The following is a 16,711-nucleotide window of genomic DNA, read 5'->3' as shown; positions in this document are numbered from 1 at the left end:
TTTTATTAATTTTTAATTTTTTAATATTTTAATTTGAAATAATCTCATACATGTAAAAAAAACTATAAAATACTACAGCATATTATATGTACCCTTCACCCAATTTCTTAGGTGTTAATAATTTAAACATAACCATTATACAACTAACAAAATTTGGAATATATTTTTCTTATAATCTCTTTAATGTTACTTAATCCATTTACTTTGTTTTTGTTCATCTTCACCCAAGGATATTTTTCCATTGAATTTTAGAGAGAGTGAAGGGAAAGGGAGAGACACATTGATTGGTTGCCTCCTGCACATGCTTTGATAGGGACTGGGGATCAAGCCAGCAACTGAGGTACATGCCCTTGACTGGAATCGAACCTGGGACCCTTCAGTCCACGGGCTAATGCTCTATCCACTGAGCAAAACAGGCTGCAGCTTAATTCATTTACTTTTAATCTATATGTGTCTTTATATTTAAAGTGGGTTTTGTTTTTGATTCACCCTCATAATCTGTCTTTTAATTGGTGCATTTATGCCACTGACTTTCAGAGTGCTTACTTATAGAGTTACTACCGTATCAGGCAGCTTCTGGGGCTTCTGGGGCTGGCCCACCTTGCAGCTGGGGACCGGTTGAGGTCCCGGGCAGCAAGACAGGCTGGCTTCTGGGGCTTCTGGGTCCCCTGTGGCAAGGCAGGCCAGCTTCTGGGGCTTCTGGGGCCGGCCTGCCCTGGATGGCAGTGTGCTGGCAGCTGGCGCTGTTCGGCCCTGCCTGCAGTATGCAAATTAGCCGCCATCTTTGTTGGCAGTTAATTTGCATATCGCATTGATTAGCCAATGGGAGGCGTAGCGAAGGTATGGTCAATTACTATGTTTGTCTATTATTATATAGGATGACTATAAGGAACGTAAAGCAACAATTGACATGGATCCATTCACACCATTTGCCTTACCCTAGTAGAAAAGAAAGGTGAATGGATTTTGGCACATCATTTGTTTCAGTTTTGTCCTCCAGTTTTTAGTTCTTTTTCACTTGCAAACACAGGATGGCTGGAAATAGGTGTTTGCATTTATGCTGTATACCATGTCACCTCCATGAGGTTTTGAAAGCACTAGAGATATAAAAATATTGTCTTTAGCAGTGAGCTGTGATTCAGAGCTGAAGATCTGAGAAGCTGTACTTTTAAACCTAAGGGCTTATGTTACATGCATAAGAAGATAAGTGCTAATGCCTCAAATTTAAAACTCAACCATGCTCATCACTATTTTATTATGCTGTGTTTGCCTGACTGAGTGTCTATATTTAGAAGAACACCTTTCGGTCATTTCATTTTTGCTTTCCTGTATGAAAAACAGGATTCATGTATTTTTCATGTCAAGCTGTCATGGGTGTTAATTTACTTTATAAATTTCCATAAAATTATTAATGATGATATAATTATGTGTTTTAGACAAAGAAGAGGGCTTTGCTATTAGACATTGCTTATTTATCTTATAGAGAACAAAGGCTAAATGATTTGTTAAAATATTAAGAAAAACTTGTTATTACCAATATTTGTTTATCCAAAAATTTTTAAAGTTTTTTTTTCCTTTCCTAGGTTCCTTTTTGTTTATGGGACGAGTGACAAATCCTGACACTCAAAATGTGAAGGGAAGGGATTTAGATTCGCTGTGAATGAAATGCACAGAGATTAAGGTGGTTACTAGAAAAGAGAATTGATTGTCAAAATATCATCATCTTGCAAATATATTCTGTATATCTTTTTCTGTTTTAAACTGTGCCTGTGTTAATCTGTATTAATATAGACCTATATTAATGAATAAACGAAATTAGCAGTATATAAAGATTTATTCAATGTTTCTATTCTTTTTGTATGTTTTATGTAGTCTATTTGAATCAAAAGCAGTGAACTTGCATTAATATTACTATTTATATGTTAGTACAATCCTATCTAAGATATTTTAGATATCAAATTTCTGTCATAGATATCAAAGTCTCTATATTGCTTAAAGATAGTTGACTCCCAGGTATAACAAACAGCACTACCCAGATCATGGGGAACTAAGGTTCAGATAGAGTGGGTGTTGTGTGCGCCTCTCTAGGGTGCTACTTAAAATGCAGAGATCCGCTATCTATGATAGCAGATTGAGTTTTTTGCTAATCTTATTCTGTGTGTTGCATATAATATTTACATTGTTTTAATACCTCTTAGGACATATCACATTTTTTTTATTCTGACTTATGCTTTAAATATGTCTAGAAAGTAGAAATGAGAACTTTATAAAGCTTTCATGTACATGAAAGTGTCAGTTAAATTAGTGTGATTCAGGAGGCTGGCCTTCCAAGATTTTACAACACTTAGCTAAGAACGTGTTAGAGTGAAGATTGTCATCTATAAAGATGAAATGCAGAATCCTTCCTCTGAATACCTTGAACTGTCAGATAGAAATATCTAAAGTAATACAACATTCCAATGACTTGATATAACATGTCTCACAGTTTTTCCATTTGCATGTTAATGATGTCAAGTGCCTTTTTGCAATTCTTGGCAGAGATCTTCATGATAATGGCTACCCATTGTTGAGCCCTAATGATATATCAGGCACTAAAGTAAACACTTTACATTATGTTAACTGTACTAAAAATCTGATGAGATACTATTACCCATCTTTCTGATGAAGAAACTGAGACTCTAAGATGTTATATAAATCAGTCAAGATTATATAGCAAATAGACATGGTGGTCATTACCATATTTCAAAGTATGAACCCAAGACTATCTGAGCTGGAAGCCTGTGACCATAATCACTGAGTTATAATTCCTTCTACTAAAATCCTTCAGTGTATTCAGGTCCCCCTCTGAAACGTTGTGCTGTCTAGTCCTCTAAGTCTAGGTGTTCATCTACAGCGAAACCTAGAGCAATATTCAAGATATTATGAAGACCATTTTAGAATTGTGATTGCTTAAAACCATAACATTAAAAGCCATGTTCATTTTCCTGTACTGTCAATTTGAGCTTACTTAGGTATAACACTTTAAATGCTAATCTATATGTTAATGACATAGCATAAATTTGTTCCTTATCAGGGAATTGGTTTAAAAATATGCTTCCTTCATTCAGGGAGTAGAGAATAATCAGCTCAGTTAAGAGTATAGTAGTTTTATTCAGGTCTGTTCCAGATTCCTGTTTTCCTGGGATTGCCTGCATTCTTAGGATCTTCTTCCACATGTTACAAGTCAGTCTGCTCTGGGGCTTCCTTCCTTCCTTCCACACAGTATAACTGTGTTCCAGGCACTGTTCTAGACACGGGGATAAACCAGTGAACAAAACTGACATGGTCTTTGCCCTCAAGGGGCTGACTTTTTACCGGTGGCAGAAAGACAGTAAACCAGTGAACAAACAGAAAAACAGGTTAATTTCAAATGGTGAAAAGCAATGACTAATGTAACAGGATGAGAAAATAAGAAGGGTTTTAGAAACTAAGACAATGTAGTAAAATGACTGCCCAAGTTTCACTTTAAGTACGTGTTTTTATAATGTGTTCCTAATGTATTTGCTTTTTTTCAATAAGATCTGTTGACTACCTCCCTCAAGTTTCCTCCTACGGAGCCTGACTTTATACTGTAGGGTAGTTTGGCTGCTGGTTTTCTTCGCTGATTTTATACTCTATGTCTGGTAGGTGTTACTTGCCTTAAAAAAGGAGAAAGTTTAAGATGCCCTGGAGTCAACTATCTTTAAGCAATATAGAGACTTTGATATCTATGACAGAAATTTGATATCTAAAATATCTTAGATAGGATTGTACTAACATATAAATAGTAATATTAATGCAAGTTCACTGCTTTTGATTCAAAACTTTAAGGAGAAAGTTTAAGAGAATGTAGCCTTCTTGTGTGGGTTCAAGCTGAACATTTCCACTTCTATTATTTAGAAATATAGTGGCCAAAGCATTTCCAAGTTTAAAACATTTTGTTGTTGTTGTTAAACCTTACCCGAGGATATTTTTCCATTGACTTAGAGAAAGAGTGGAAGGGAGGAGGAGAAACAGAGAGAGAGAAACATTGATGTGAGAGAGACACATCAATTAGTTGTCTCCTGCACATGTTCCAACCAGAGCTGGGGACTGAGCCTGCAATCAAGGTACATGCTCTTGCCCAGAATCAAACCTGAGACTCTTCAGTCTGCGAGTGGACACTCTATCCACTGAGCCAAACCAGCTAGGGCCCAAATTAAAACTTTTAATCTCCACCTTCAGCTGCAATTAACTCAGTAGCTATAATAGCTCTATATTATAAAATTTAGAAGCATCTAAAATATATCTATAAAATATATATCTATTATGAAATAAAATAATATGAAGTAATTTTTCTTTGCCAAACTATATAAAATATTTAAGATTCACAGCAGTACATAATTTTGTGGGATAAGAATATTGTCAAACTAAAACCCCTTGTAGAAGTCAACTATATCACATATATTTTCCCCCCTCCCGAGGGAAAATAGACATTAAAGTAGGACATGGGACCTGAGAGGTCAAAGGACTTCGTCGAAGAACAATTACTTTTTAGGGGTGAATTTTAGAGGATTCTCCCAAATTAGAAGATCCAGACACCTTAACAGATACAGAGAAAGATTTAGGCAGATTTTATTAGAGGGCAGTGCTTCGGACCTCTGGGAATAAGATGTTTTCCCACAGTGTGGCCTCAGACCATTGAGACATGCTGTGGTCCTGAGACTGATGGAAAAATGGGCCAGCAGTAATCTGTTTGTAAGAATTCTTTTTTTTTTTTTTTTTACCTGCTTCCCCCCCCCTTTTTTTTTTTTTTTTTTTTTTCTGGCCTCTTATGTGATCATCTCTAAATCTGAAGCCTGAAATCCAAGAGGTCAAACATCTAGTTTCTTTCTCTTTTGATACTTCAAGTGACCACCCTGATGGTATATAAAGAAAGTAAAGGATGAGATAATTTTCACCATCGAACATTATCTTTTTGGCTTGTCCCTCAATTCTCTGGGACTCCAGTTTCCTCATTGTATAGTGAAGGGTTGGACAAATCTTATTTAGAGTTTTTATTCCAAACCTTGAACTTCTCAACAAAAACATGTCTTTGGAAAATCATTTGAATCATTATTGTCTATAAGCAGCATTTGTTTGTTTGTTGTGTGTGAGTGTGCTTTCACAAAACAAAAGAAAATCCAGGATATACCTCTCACTAGGGTCTTGGCCCATTGCATACATAATCCTTAACTATTTATAGTTGTCTCTGTATAATTTGATATTAACATTTTAAAAACAGAACGCATATAAAACAATTTTACTGTTATGACAGAGACCTCTATCTAGTGAAGACCTTTGGTTTCCACAGGGTAGAGCTGTTGCTGGGCAGTGGTGACCTGGTCAGGGCTTCATTCCAACCACTGTTGCATTATCTACTCTCACTAATAGAATGTGAGTGGCAATGAGTGTGCCACTTGTGAGCTCAAATAAAAAGAAACAAGTGTCCCTCTCTAAGTGCTCTCTTCTTCTGTGCCAGGTAGATGCCAATGCTCAAGATGACCCTGGAAGCCCTAGATGAGAGGATGGAGCCACTGGGCTCCTTTATCACCGTGCATTACAGATCCTCTCTGCTGCCTGGGTCAAAGCCAACCATGATTACCTACTGGCTTTGGAGAGTGATGGGAGCAAGAGGTATATTTTCATTGGAATTTGAGGGATTTGTTAGTGATAAGAGTGAGTGTTAATTTGGTACCTTTAACAGGGTACTTCTATAACAGAACCCAAAGTATGTGGCATAATTAGAGGTGGACAGCAATAACAACAACAATAACAGCAACAGCACAGTTATAGCAGACTGGAAGCCAGGTGCCGTGGCTGACCAGCAGCCCCTGAACAATGGATGAACAGATTTCTCTGACATAGTTTCACTGTCAGGGAGAGGGCTAAGGGACGGCCTGGCTGAAGAAGCCAGGCAGCCTCTATTGCCCGCCCCTTTAGGCTTTTATTGGAATTTTTATCTTTAGATACAATCAGTAGGGTGAGTAATCTTGAGAGGATACATGTGTTTACATTGTCCTCTAGGCAAGGGCATCCAGGGATTAAGCATAAGGATTCCAGGAAACACCTGGGGGGTCTGCATATGCACAGGCTTGTTTGGAAAGGTCAAAGAATAATTAGGGACACTGCCTTCGACACTCCCCTAAGTCTTCCCTAAGTCGGAATTCTGGTAAACAGGGTAGGAGGCCTTCCACACACTTCCCTTTTCTCAGAATGTCCTCCTTACAAACTTTCCAACCAAGTCTCTTGTGCTCCCCAACAGCCAGGAGAGCTTGTTAAAATGTAAAAATATTTGGTAAACTTGCTGCCATGATAATTTGGAAAGTAGACCATGTGCATACTGACCCTGCAGACAACATTTCACATTTTGTTTGAACTTGTTAGACTACTTGACCTGCTCTTACCAGGTGGAATACAAATAGAAATGTTATGTGTTACTCCTGGCTACAGTGGTTAGGAAGAAAGTTTGTCTAACTTTCTTTCTCTGTTGTTCACTCTGTTGGCTGTGCATCAACATTAAGGATGACCATGGAAGCCTTTGAGGTATCTGGAAGATGGCAGAGGCTCCATCAACCTGGGTCCCCAGCCTGCCCCCTCACAGTCCAGGAGCCCTCAGGGGATGTCTTACTGACAGCTTAGGCTTGCTCCCTCTGCAGGAGGCGACTGAGCAGATCAGGGGAAGGTGCCACCCTCATCACCCCGCTGCTGCTGCCACTGCTGGCCACACAGCCGCCAAGGTGTTTTCATCAACATGGACTCCAGTCCCTTGACCACGAAAAATGACAACTTTCTTTAGGCATTTTCAAGATGTCTCTTTCATAGGATATGACATTTCTTTCTTTCTTTCTTTCTTTTTTTATCCTCACCTGAGGATATTTTTCCATTGATTTTTAGAGAGCGTGGAAGAGAGAGGGAAAGACAGAGAGAAACATCAATGTGAGAGGGACACTTCGATTGGTTGCCTCCTGCATGAGCCCTGACCTGAGCCCCATCCAGGGAGGAACCTGCAACCTAGGTACATCCCTTTGATCAGAATCGAACCCGGACCCTGCAGTCCGAAGGATGAGGCTCTACCCACTGAGCCAAACCGGCTCGGACAGGATATGACATTTCTTAGCCCCTTCAGCAGCGGACCTTCATGTTTTCCTCCAGGAATGAAGTGGAAAAACCCTAGATCACCTTCTTGGATTCTTATTACCCAAGTTACCAAGAACACTGCAAGTGGTGTACAGGGAGCTTAGCCAATGAGCTGTCAGAAAAGGTGTTTCCTCTGCAGCTCACGTGAAGAGGCGGGACTGCTGGCATGTGGGGGTGCTGGCAGGCCCCCCTGTCTCTGCTCCATGCCTTCTCAGGCCGCTGCAGCGTCTGGGCTTTCCTCGCCTCGCACGCAGTCTCCTCCCGACCACCTGTGCGCACAGTCTCCTCCTGAGCGGTCGTGACATTACGGAGTCCCGGACAATTTGCATATTACCTTTTTTTATATATATAGATTGTTTCACTGTATCTTGACCTTGCCAGAACTCCTTGAAAGAATGCAACAGGGAAAAACATAGATACATATTTCCCCCAGCGCCTTGTGCAATGATTCACTACAATCCAGGCAGCCTCCCTCTTAAGTTGATTTCTTTACCCTTAATATCACCTTGAAGGCTTGTGAAAGTGCATAATGTAGGAAAGAACAAGGAGATAACTTTAGATATCTTTGCAAATATTAATTTTGGCATGGAACTAATCATCTAAGAACAGATGTAATATAATTAACTGAGTCCTATTCTGGTGCTTTTTCAAAAGATGGTAAGAGAACATTTCATTTGATTAAATTATCTAGAGATTATTGAAGAAAGATAATTTGGAAGCTGGAATGTTTGGACTTTCTTAAATATACCAACCAGAGCTTACATTCATCTTCTTTTAGAGATTTGTGAAATAGGAATTTTTAGGGTTGAAATAGGCAGGTTTAGGGAATTTTTAAAATCAAAAGGAGGTCCATGGGAGAAACACAGGGCTAACAGAGCTACAAAGGTTACATTTCCATAAGACAAGAGAGTTGGGAGTAGCAAAAGGTCTATATTTACAAAATAAAGAAGGAGGAAGAAAGCCCAGAGGGGATAGGAGAACAATGAGGGAGGAGAGCCTCTTGTGTCCCATGTGAGGTTCGACTTTGAGCTCAGGAGTTGCTATAGTGACCAAATCAGAAGGGGATGGTGACCAATCAGAGGGGATATCAAGGCGCACAGATCTGCAGCCTTTATAAACTGTAGGGAAAAAGAAACTCAGTGGGACTCTTCCCGCCTCCCCACATGAGAGCCTGTACTTGTTCTTCAATAAATTTCCATCTTTGCTATCCCATCTTCCGTCTGTGGTTTCATTTTTTGACTGCTGGACAAAGAATCTGGGGAAGCCATTCTGCCCAGGGGAACACCGCATGTTCCAGTCCAAAAATCCCATATCATTTGTAGAATACTGTACTTTGATTTTGACTAGTATATTTAATTCTTTATACACTTATTATACCAGTAGGTTAAGATAAAAAATATATCAAAACTAAAAAATGCTCTAATAGTTCATTTTTATCTGTGAGCACATTCAAAGGAAAACAATGTTAATCATCTAAGACATTTAAGCAAAGTCAGTTACTAATCTATTCATTCTATCTACATCAAGCATGTCAAACTCATGGCCTGCAGGTTGCATGCAGCCCACAATGAATATTTTTGTGGCCCAGCCAATATAATGATACGTAAGAAATGTTTTAATAAAAATTTTATAACTTAATTTTTACAATGTCCTGTTATACATAACTAGAGGCCCAGTGCACAAGATTTGTGCACTCAGGGGTCCCTCAGCCTGGCCTGTGCCCTCTCACAGTCTGTGAATCCTCTGGTGATGTTCGACTGACAGCTTAGGTCCGCTCCCCGCAGGCCTAAGCTGTCAGTCAAACATCCTTAGTGCTGCCACGGAGGCAGGAGAGTCTCTCGCCACTGCCGCTGTGCTTACCATGACTTCTGGCTGAGCTGTGCTCCCCCTGTGGGAGTGCACTGACCACCAGGAGGCAGCTCCTGCATTGAGCGTCTGCCCCCAAGTGGTCAGTGTGCATCATAGCGACTAGCCGTTCTGCCATTCGGTCAATTTGCATATTAGCCTTTTACTATATAAGATTATTAATAACGAACTACGATGTTAGCTAATGACTGATTACTATAATTGTGTTGCATTCATTTCCCTTATGCACCTTATGCTCAGGGGCACCATTTCTCTCCACTAATACTAGCAGCGAATATTTTAGCAGCCGATTGCCACATCATTAGTCTTGTACTGACTTGTTTGGTGTGCACAACAGGAAATATTTCACTTTCAGAGAATAAGAAAAATCGGTTTATTTGCTTATTAATTTGTGCAGTTATTCAGTGTCTAGTAAGTTAATGTTCAAGAAAAATATTAATTTTTATTAAAATTTTCTATTATTTTATGCTAATGATTACACATTTATTCAGCCCTTTGTATTCAGCACGTCTCTATTGAAATAAACCTACATTTATATGAAAATTTTGTTTTTATGCAGCCCACATAAACTTAAACCTTGTTTATTTGGCCCATGTTAGCCTTTGAGTTTGACATGCTTGATCTATGTGATGATAAAAAGTTAACAACCTAGTCCTGTAATTGTACTGATATGCAAGCTTTTTTACATCCAACTTAAATTTCCCCAAAGTATTTTATAGTCTGTTGTCTGTACCTATGAGTCTGTTTCAATTTTGTTTGTTCATTTATTTTGTTCTTTAGATTCCACATATAAGTAAAATCATATGGTATTTGTCTTTGTCTGACTGGCTTATTTCACTAGCATAATACCCTTTAGATCCATCCATGTTGTCACAAATAGTAAGATTTCATTCTTTTTTTTTCAATGCTTGAGTAATATTCCATTGTATTCCACTGTATATGTACTATAAATTTTTTATCCACTTGTCTACTGATGGGCACTTGGGTTGCTTCTATAAGTTGGTTATTATAAACTAGAGGCCCGGTGCATGAAATTCTTATACTTGGGGGGCAGGGTCCCTCAGTCCAGCCTGCGCCCTCTCAGAGTCCGGGAACCCTTGGGGAATGTCTGACTGATGGCTTAGGCTCGGTCCCCGTGGAGTGGGTCTAAGTCATCAGTCAGACATCCTTAGCACTGTCACAGAGGTGGAAGAGGCTCCTGCCACCACTGCTGCTCTTGCCAGCCGTGATCCTGGCTTCTGGATGAGCAGCACTTCCCCTGTGGGAGCACACTGACCACCAGGGGGCAGTTCCTGTGTTGAGCGGGATTGGGCCAAAACCGGCTCTCCAACATCCCCTAAGAGGCCCTGGATTGCAAGAGGGCACAGGCCAGGCCAAGGTACCCCACTAGTGCACAATTGGGGCTGGGGAGCGATGTGGGAGGTTGGCCAGCCGGGGAGGGACCACGAGAGGGCTCCAGGGCATGTTGGGCCCTTGTTGCTCAGTCCCAATTGGCCGGACCCCAGCAGCAAGGTAACCTACTCGTTGGAGTGTCTGCCCCCTGGTGGTCAGTGCACATCATAGCGACTGGTCGACCAGTGTCTACCCCCTTCCTCCTGCAAGCCACCCACCAGGGACTGAGCCCACAACCCGGACATGTGCCCTGACCAGTGCACGACATAACGAGCAGTTGAACAGCCTTAGCATATCATTAGCATATTATGCTTTGATTGGTTGAATGGATGACCAGACGACCGGACAAGTAGCACATTAGGCTTTTATTATATAGAATAATGCTGCAATGAACATAGGGGTGCATATATTCTTTTGAATTAGTGTTCGGAGTTTCTTTTTTTTTTTATCATATGGGTTTATTCCAATCATGCCAGCAGTATGGGAGAGCAGCAAGTCATCCACAAAAATCTGCTCTGCCTCGCCCCATAAACCAGTTGCCTATATAGGGTAGAACAAAGACTACATGGAGAAGCAGGGATTACAGGAATGGGGAAGTAGGCACTGTGTGTTGGGGTGGCAACAATGTTGTTAATCTTTCCATGATAATAGGCAGTTCTTGAATGAGAATGGGCCACATTCCAAGGTTGACTTCTAGAGAGGGAAGGGAGTATGAAGGGTGTGTGTGTGTGTGTGTGTGTGTGTGTGTGTGTGTGTGTATGTGTGTGTTTGTGTGTGTTGGGGGCAGGGGGTGTACAACTCCCAGCCAGATTAAATATAAGTTTCTTTAGATTTATTCCCAGAAGTGGAATCACTGGGTCATAAAACAGTTTCATTTTTAATTTTTTTGAGGACCTTCCATACTGTTTTCCACAGTGACTACACCCGTCTGCATTCCTACCAACAATGAACAAGGGTTCCCTTTTCTCCCCATCCTTGCCAGCACTTGTTGATTTATTGATGATAGCCATTCTGATAGGTGTGAAGTGATATCTCATTGTGGTTTTAGCTTGCATTTTGATGATGATTAGTGACATTAAGGGGGGATTGGTTGAGTGGGTGAAAACGTGAAAGGATTAAGAAGTACAAATTGGTAGCTACAAAATAGACATGTGGATGTAAAGTACAGCATAGGGAATATAGTCAATAATATTGTAATAACTATGTATGGTGCCAGGTGGGTACTTGAAATATTGGGGGAACACTTTATAAATTAAATGATTATCTAACCAATATGCTGTGCACCAGAAACTAATACAAAATGATATTGAATGCAAACTGTAATTAAAAAATAAAATAGAATAATATATTATAAAATTAAAATAAGAATGTAATCTAGCCTTCAGAAGTTATATTGGCATATGATGTCCCAAATATGTGAATTTGGTCAATTCAGTTAAAAACCACAAGAACATTTTTTTAATGTTAAAACACTTAATTTTTTATTTTTGATTCCATGAAAATAAATTTACTTTTGATTTCTAACAGGTTAATGTGATTTTATAATTTATAGCAGCACTTCTTAAGTGCCTGAGACACTATGAGGTCAAACTGTTTTCATAATATTATTATGAGGTTAATTGCCCATTTACCCTCAGTCTCTCATGAGTGCACAGAGAGGCTACAATCTGTGTGAGATTGCAACAGATTGAATGCAAGGACAGATATGTAACTATTGCTGTTTTCTATTAAATAAGATATAAAAGAGGTATGAAAAATATAAAGATATGCTATTGTACTCTGACTTTTTTGTTTTTGTTTTATTTTTCCAGTTAAACTCAATGTACCCTCAGCCATAACAACTTCTTTTATTTATTTATTTATTTATTTATTTATTTATTTATTTATTTATTTAATTGATGTCAGAGAGGAAGGGAGAGGGAGAGAGATAGAAACATCAATGATGAGAGAGAATCATTGATTGGCTGCCTCCTGCATGCCACCCACCGGGGACTGAGCCCACAACCCGGGCATGTGCCCTGACCAGGAATCAAACCTGTGACCTGTCAGTCCACAGGCTGATGCTCTATCCACTGAGCAACACCAGCCCAGGCTACTTTGTGACTTTTTAAAATTGGGGAAATAGTTTTCTAAAATAAAGATATGTTACTTATGTTAAATTTAATAAGTTTATTGTTGCCATATTGAAATGAATTCATATATATGTTTCAATTACTTAATTTTACTTTCTAATATGACAAATATACAGCACTTCAGTATGCCCAATGACTTGTAAGTATAAAAAGATATATTTTTTTAAAATATATTTTATTGATTTTTTACAGAGAGGAAGGGTGAGGGATAGAGAGTTAGAAACATCCATGAGAGAGAAACATGGATCAGTTGCCTCCTGCACAACCCCTACTGGGGATGTGCCCGCAACCAAGGTACATACCCTTGACTGGAATCGAACCTGGGACTCTTCAGTCCACAGGATGACACTCTAGCCACTGCGCCAAACTGGTCAGGGCTAAAAAGATATCTTGAGACCAAGAAGTTTGTGAACCCCTAGTGTATATTCATAGGCCACACTGACATGAGACAGTCAAACATTACACACACAGACACAAATCTAAATGAGTGAAGGGAGGGAGCATAGAAGCATGAGTCTGGAAAACTTGGACTTCATTACATTATGGAATAGGCACATCACAGTCATAGATATATGTACAATGTTGACAGACAGCTATTTCAAGTATTATAGTGCTCCCCACCCTTCTCAATATTTTTCTCACACCAGAAAAGGAAAGAGAATAGCTATAAAATCCTTTGCATTACTGCAGGACAGATGGACTATAGGGTATGACTACAGAACAGAATATAGCCACAGGAAGGACCACAGAGAGTTAATGCAAATTTTTAAAAAATACATTATCTCTATCTCTATCATCATCTTTATCTCTATCTATCTCTAGCTCTATATCTATATCATCTATCTGTATAATTGCACATATGCATGTGTGTGTATTCCCCCTTGGAGGAATATAAAATCATACAAATTGTTTTGTAGAGAACATGCATTAGAAGAAATGTAAGACTCATTTTTATTTTCTCAGTGTTTGTAGAGATCTTTACAGGGTAAATGAGAAATTTAAGTAATATTTTGTCAAGGCTCTTTGGCTATAGAAACCCTCATGCTGAAACAGGAAATATGATTTATTTAATGATGCAGGGATATTTTCATTACCAAGAAAGAAACTGCAATCCAGTTTCAGGGCAGCCAGAACCTGGAAACAACCAACATCAAGTCTTCAAGATGTTATTAAATCATGATCCTTCTATTTGGAACACTATGGTTTTTCATCTTTGCTTCTTTCTGGAATCCTAATAAATTTATTTGTCTCTATAGATTGGAGTTTTTGCTGCTTCATAGAAATGGTTAAATATGACCCATTAAGTTTCCGTGTTTACTAGTAAAAGCCAAACCATCATCAGAGGCTAGCTAGCATCACCGAATTACAATTTCAAATGCTTAAATACTCTGATTGGCTCAATTTGGGTTGTGTCTAGCCTGGAGATATTCAGGAGTTGACAATCATCTATCTATATATATAAAAGCCTGAGCAACCGAACTACTAAATGACAGAATGACCAAATGACCAGTCGACCGGACACTATGATGTGCACAGACCACGAGGGGGCAGATGCTCAATGCAGGAGCTTCCCCCTGGTGGTCAGTGCACTCCCACAGACAACCTCCCGTGACCCTTCCCCACCCCTGGCCAGCCAACCTCCCACAGCCCCACCCCTGGCTGGCCAGCCCCAATGACCCCAATCAGGGCCACTGGCCAACCTCCCATGGCCCCTGCCCCTGGCCGGCCACCCCCCCATGGCCCCTCCCTCCAGCTGGCCAACCTCCCACAGCCCCTTTCCCCGGCCAACCTCCTGCAGCCCTGATTGGGCCTGATCGCTGGCCAGGCCAAGGGACCCCACCCGTGCTTGAATTCGTGCACTGGGACTCTAGCTAAGGTATAAGCTAGTTCTCAGATAAGTGCCTTGTGAGTTGGACAAACACTGCCTTTCACTAGAAATGAGATATGCAAATACACCCAACAGAGTTCTACTAGTACTTATCTCTAGGTAATTTAGTTATCTTACCCAGTGGCTTAGCTAATTGTGATTACAGTACTTACTGGTAATCACTGCAGCTTTAGTAATTGGTGTAAACACTCCCTCTATGTATCATTGTAGGTAACTGTTTTGGTAGAAATCCCCTGGACAATTCTCTTTATGAGGCTTGAGTTTCCTTAAGCAATTGTTATATCGCAATGACATTTCTTTCTTTGGGTACCAGACTCTCACCTTAATAAATATAAACCTGTGTATAATGGGGTTGATGCAACCTGAGAAGGTAACTATGGATATGAGTAGGTCTGCAATGAAAGCATATAGTTGACTTTTAGCATTGGGATCAATTCTAAGAGCATTCTGTCCAGAATGTTCTTTGTCAGAATGCCTCTTCACTCTTGGTCACGTTAAAACTACAATGATTGCACTCATCAAATGAAAAGCCTAATGCTATCCTTTCCTTTCAACCTGAGTCAATTGAATATGCGCCATCTGGTCTGACATGCAGCAATGGGCCTTTCCTGAAACAGCCAAAAAAATGGACCTAAAAGAATGTGGCCCTCCCCTTCAATCCTGCCTAGATTACTTAGAAAATGTAACACCGAACGCTCCTCTTTGGCCAGGCACTGCATCTCTTGTTCCTCTAGTTAATGGGAGAAGTTTGAAGTGACAGCCAAGCTTGCCTTTATTTTACCAATACTGTCTCACTTGTGTCTCTATGTAAGTACCCATTTAATTAAAGGGGGAAAAATAGCCCAAACTGGTTTGGCTCACTGGATGGAGCGTCGGCCTGCGGACTGAAGGGTCCCAGGTTTGAATCCGGTCAGGGGCATGTACCTTGGTTGCGGGCACATCCCCAGTGGGGGGTGTGCAGGAGGCAGCTGATCGATGTTTCTCTCTCATCGATGTTTCTCTCTATCCCTCTCCTTTCCTCTCTGTAAAAAATCAATAAAATATATTTTAAAAAGGGGAGGGGAAATAATTTCAGTAGCTTCACACTCGGGACCAGAAAGTTGGATTTTAATTAGACTAATTTAGTAACTAGGGCAATATGACATATGCTGCCGTGATAGTGCTTTTTTTAAACATTCCTTTGAAATCTCCATTTTCAAATCTTATCATGGCTATACACAGAAATAATTTCAGCCTAGTCTTTAACAGATTCTAGGGACCCATTTGATGATATCAAACTCCATGCTATCATATAGCATCGCTCACAATTGATGTCCTCAAAAGTATACTTTCCCCAAGGTTGGAATCAGGTTGTAGTATCAGGTAATAGGACCAGAACCCAAATCCAAAAGCTCCTGGCTGCACAAATTCAGTATCACCCTTAGACCCAGGCATGGGTCCCATGTTATGAAACTTCTCTTACTGTGCCTTCTGTTCAAGGAGCTAAAAGTCTGCAAAATCAAGGGGTGTGTGTGGGAAACTGATATAGGGTTAAGCCCCGGACTGACCTGCTGGTAAAGTCACAAACAAGTCCTAGCTTAAAGGGCACAGTCCTCTTAGCATAATTAAGCTTGACCTTATAACACTCCCTAGATCTTATCTGGGAAGCTAATGGGTTGAGGAAGTGCAAGAACGGTGTAAACAAGTGAAACTCACAAGAACTGTGTAACTATGGTAACCACTACCTTGTTTACCTCTCACTATAAAAAGCTTGGTGAGGCCTGAGCACGGTAGAAGTCCTTCCTCTTGAGTTGGACTTGCTCGCCTGGTCCCCCAATATTCCCAAATTATCTGTGTCTTTTCTTTTTCATTTGTTGTGCGGCTCCTCTTCCAGACCCGAACCCTGAACCACGCAGGATGTAGAGGGAAACACTTACGACAGGTGTGTCCATCTGGAGCTTGGGCATCTCTCTTCTAGACCATGTTTTAGGTACCTGAATCCTAGAATTCACTTCTTAAAGAGCCCCAAGCCAACTCCCAAGATTTGCAGTTCATTCCTAGTCTGTTCTCTCTAAAAAGTACTGCATAGCCAGAGGGCCCACTCCAATATATATAAAAAAAGGCTAAAGGATTTGTATTCGCAGGAGCATAGATGGAGGTACAAGTTGGGGTGGGTATGCAACCAAGGCCCTCTCAGAGTGGGAGAGAGGGGCAGAGATGGGAGAGAAAGAACTGGGTTACTTCCTTCAGAGGGCAAGGGCCTGGCTTTCCTTATGCT

General features: G+C 40.3%; 1 protein-coding gene across 1 annotated transcript in view; it reads left to right on the top strand.

Annotated features, from left to right (window-relative positions):
• Positions 1-1,660, top strand: part of SERPINI2 (serpin peptidase inhibitor, clade I (pancpin), member 2) — a 33,777-nt gene extending 32,117 nt beyond the window's left edge. Inside the window, exon 9 of the mRNA XM_005886540.2 lies at positions 1,584-1,660. Coding sequence (XP_005886602.1) covers positions 1,584-1,660 — 77 coding nt within the window. The remainder of the gene's footprint in view (positions 1-1,583) is intronic.
• Positions 1,661-16,711: the final 15,051 nt, after the last annotated feature.

The sequence above is a fragment of the Myotis brandtii genome, unplaced genomic scaffold (assembly GCF_000412655.1).
Source record: "Myotis brandtii unplaced genomic scaffold, ASM41265v1 scaffold99, whole genome shotgun sequence".
NCBI classification, from domain to species: domain Eukaryota; kingdom Metazoa; phylum Chordata; class Mammalia; order Chiroptera; family Vespertilionidae; genus Myotis; species Myotis brandtii.
This window is presented reverse-complemented; position numbering and strand designations above follow the sequence as displayed.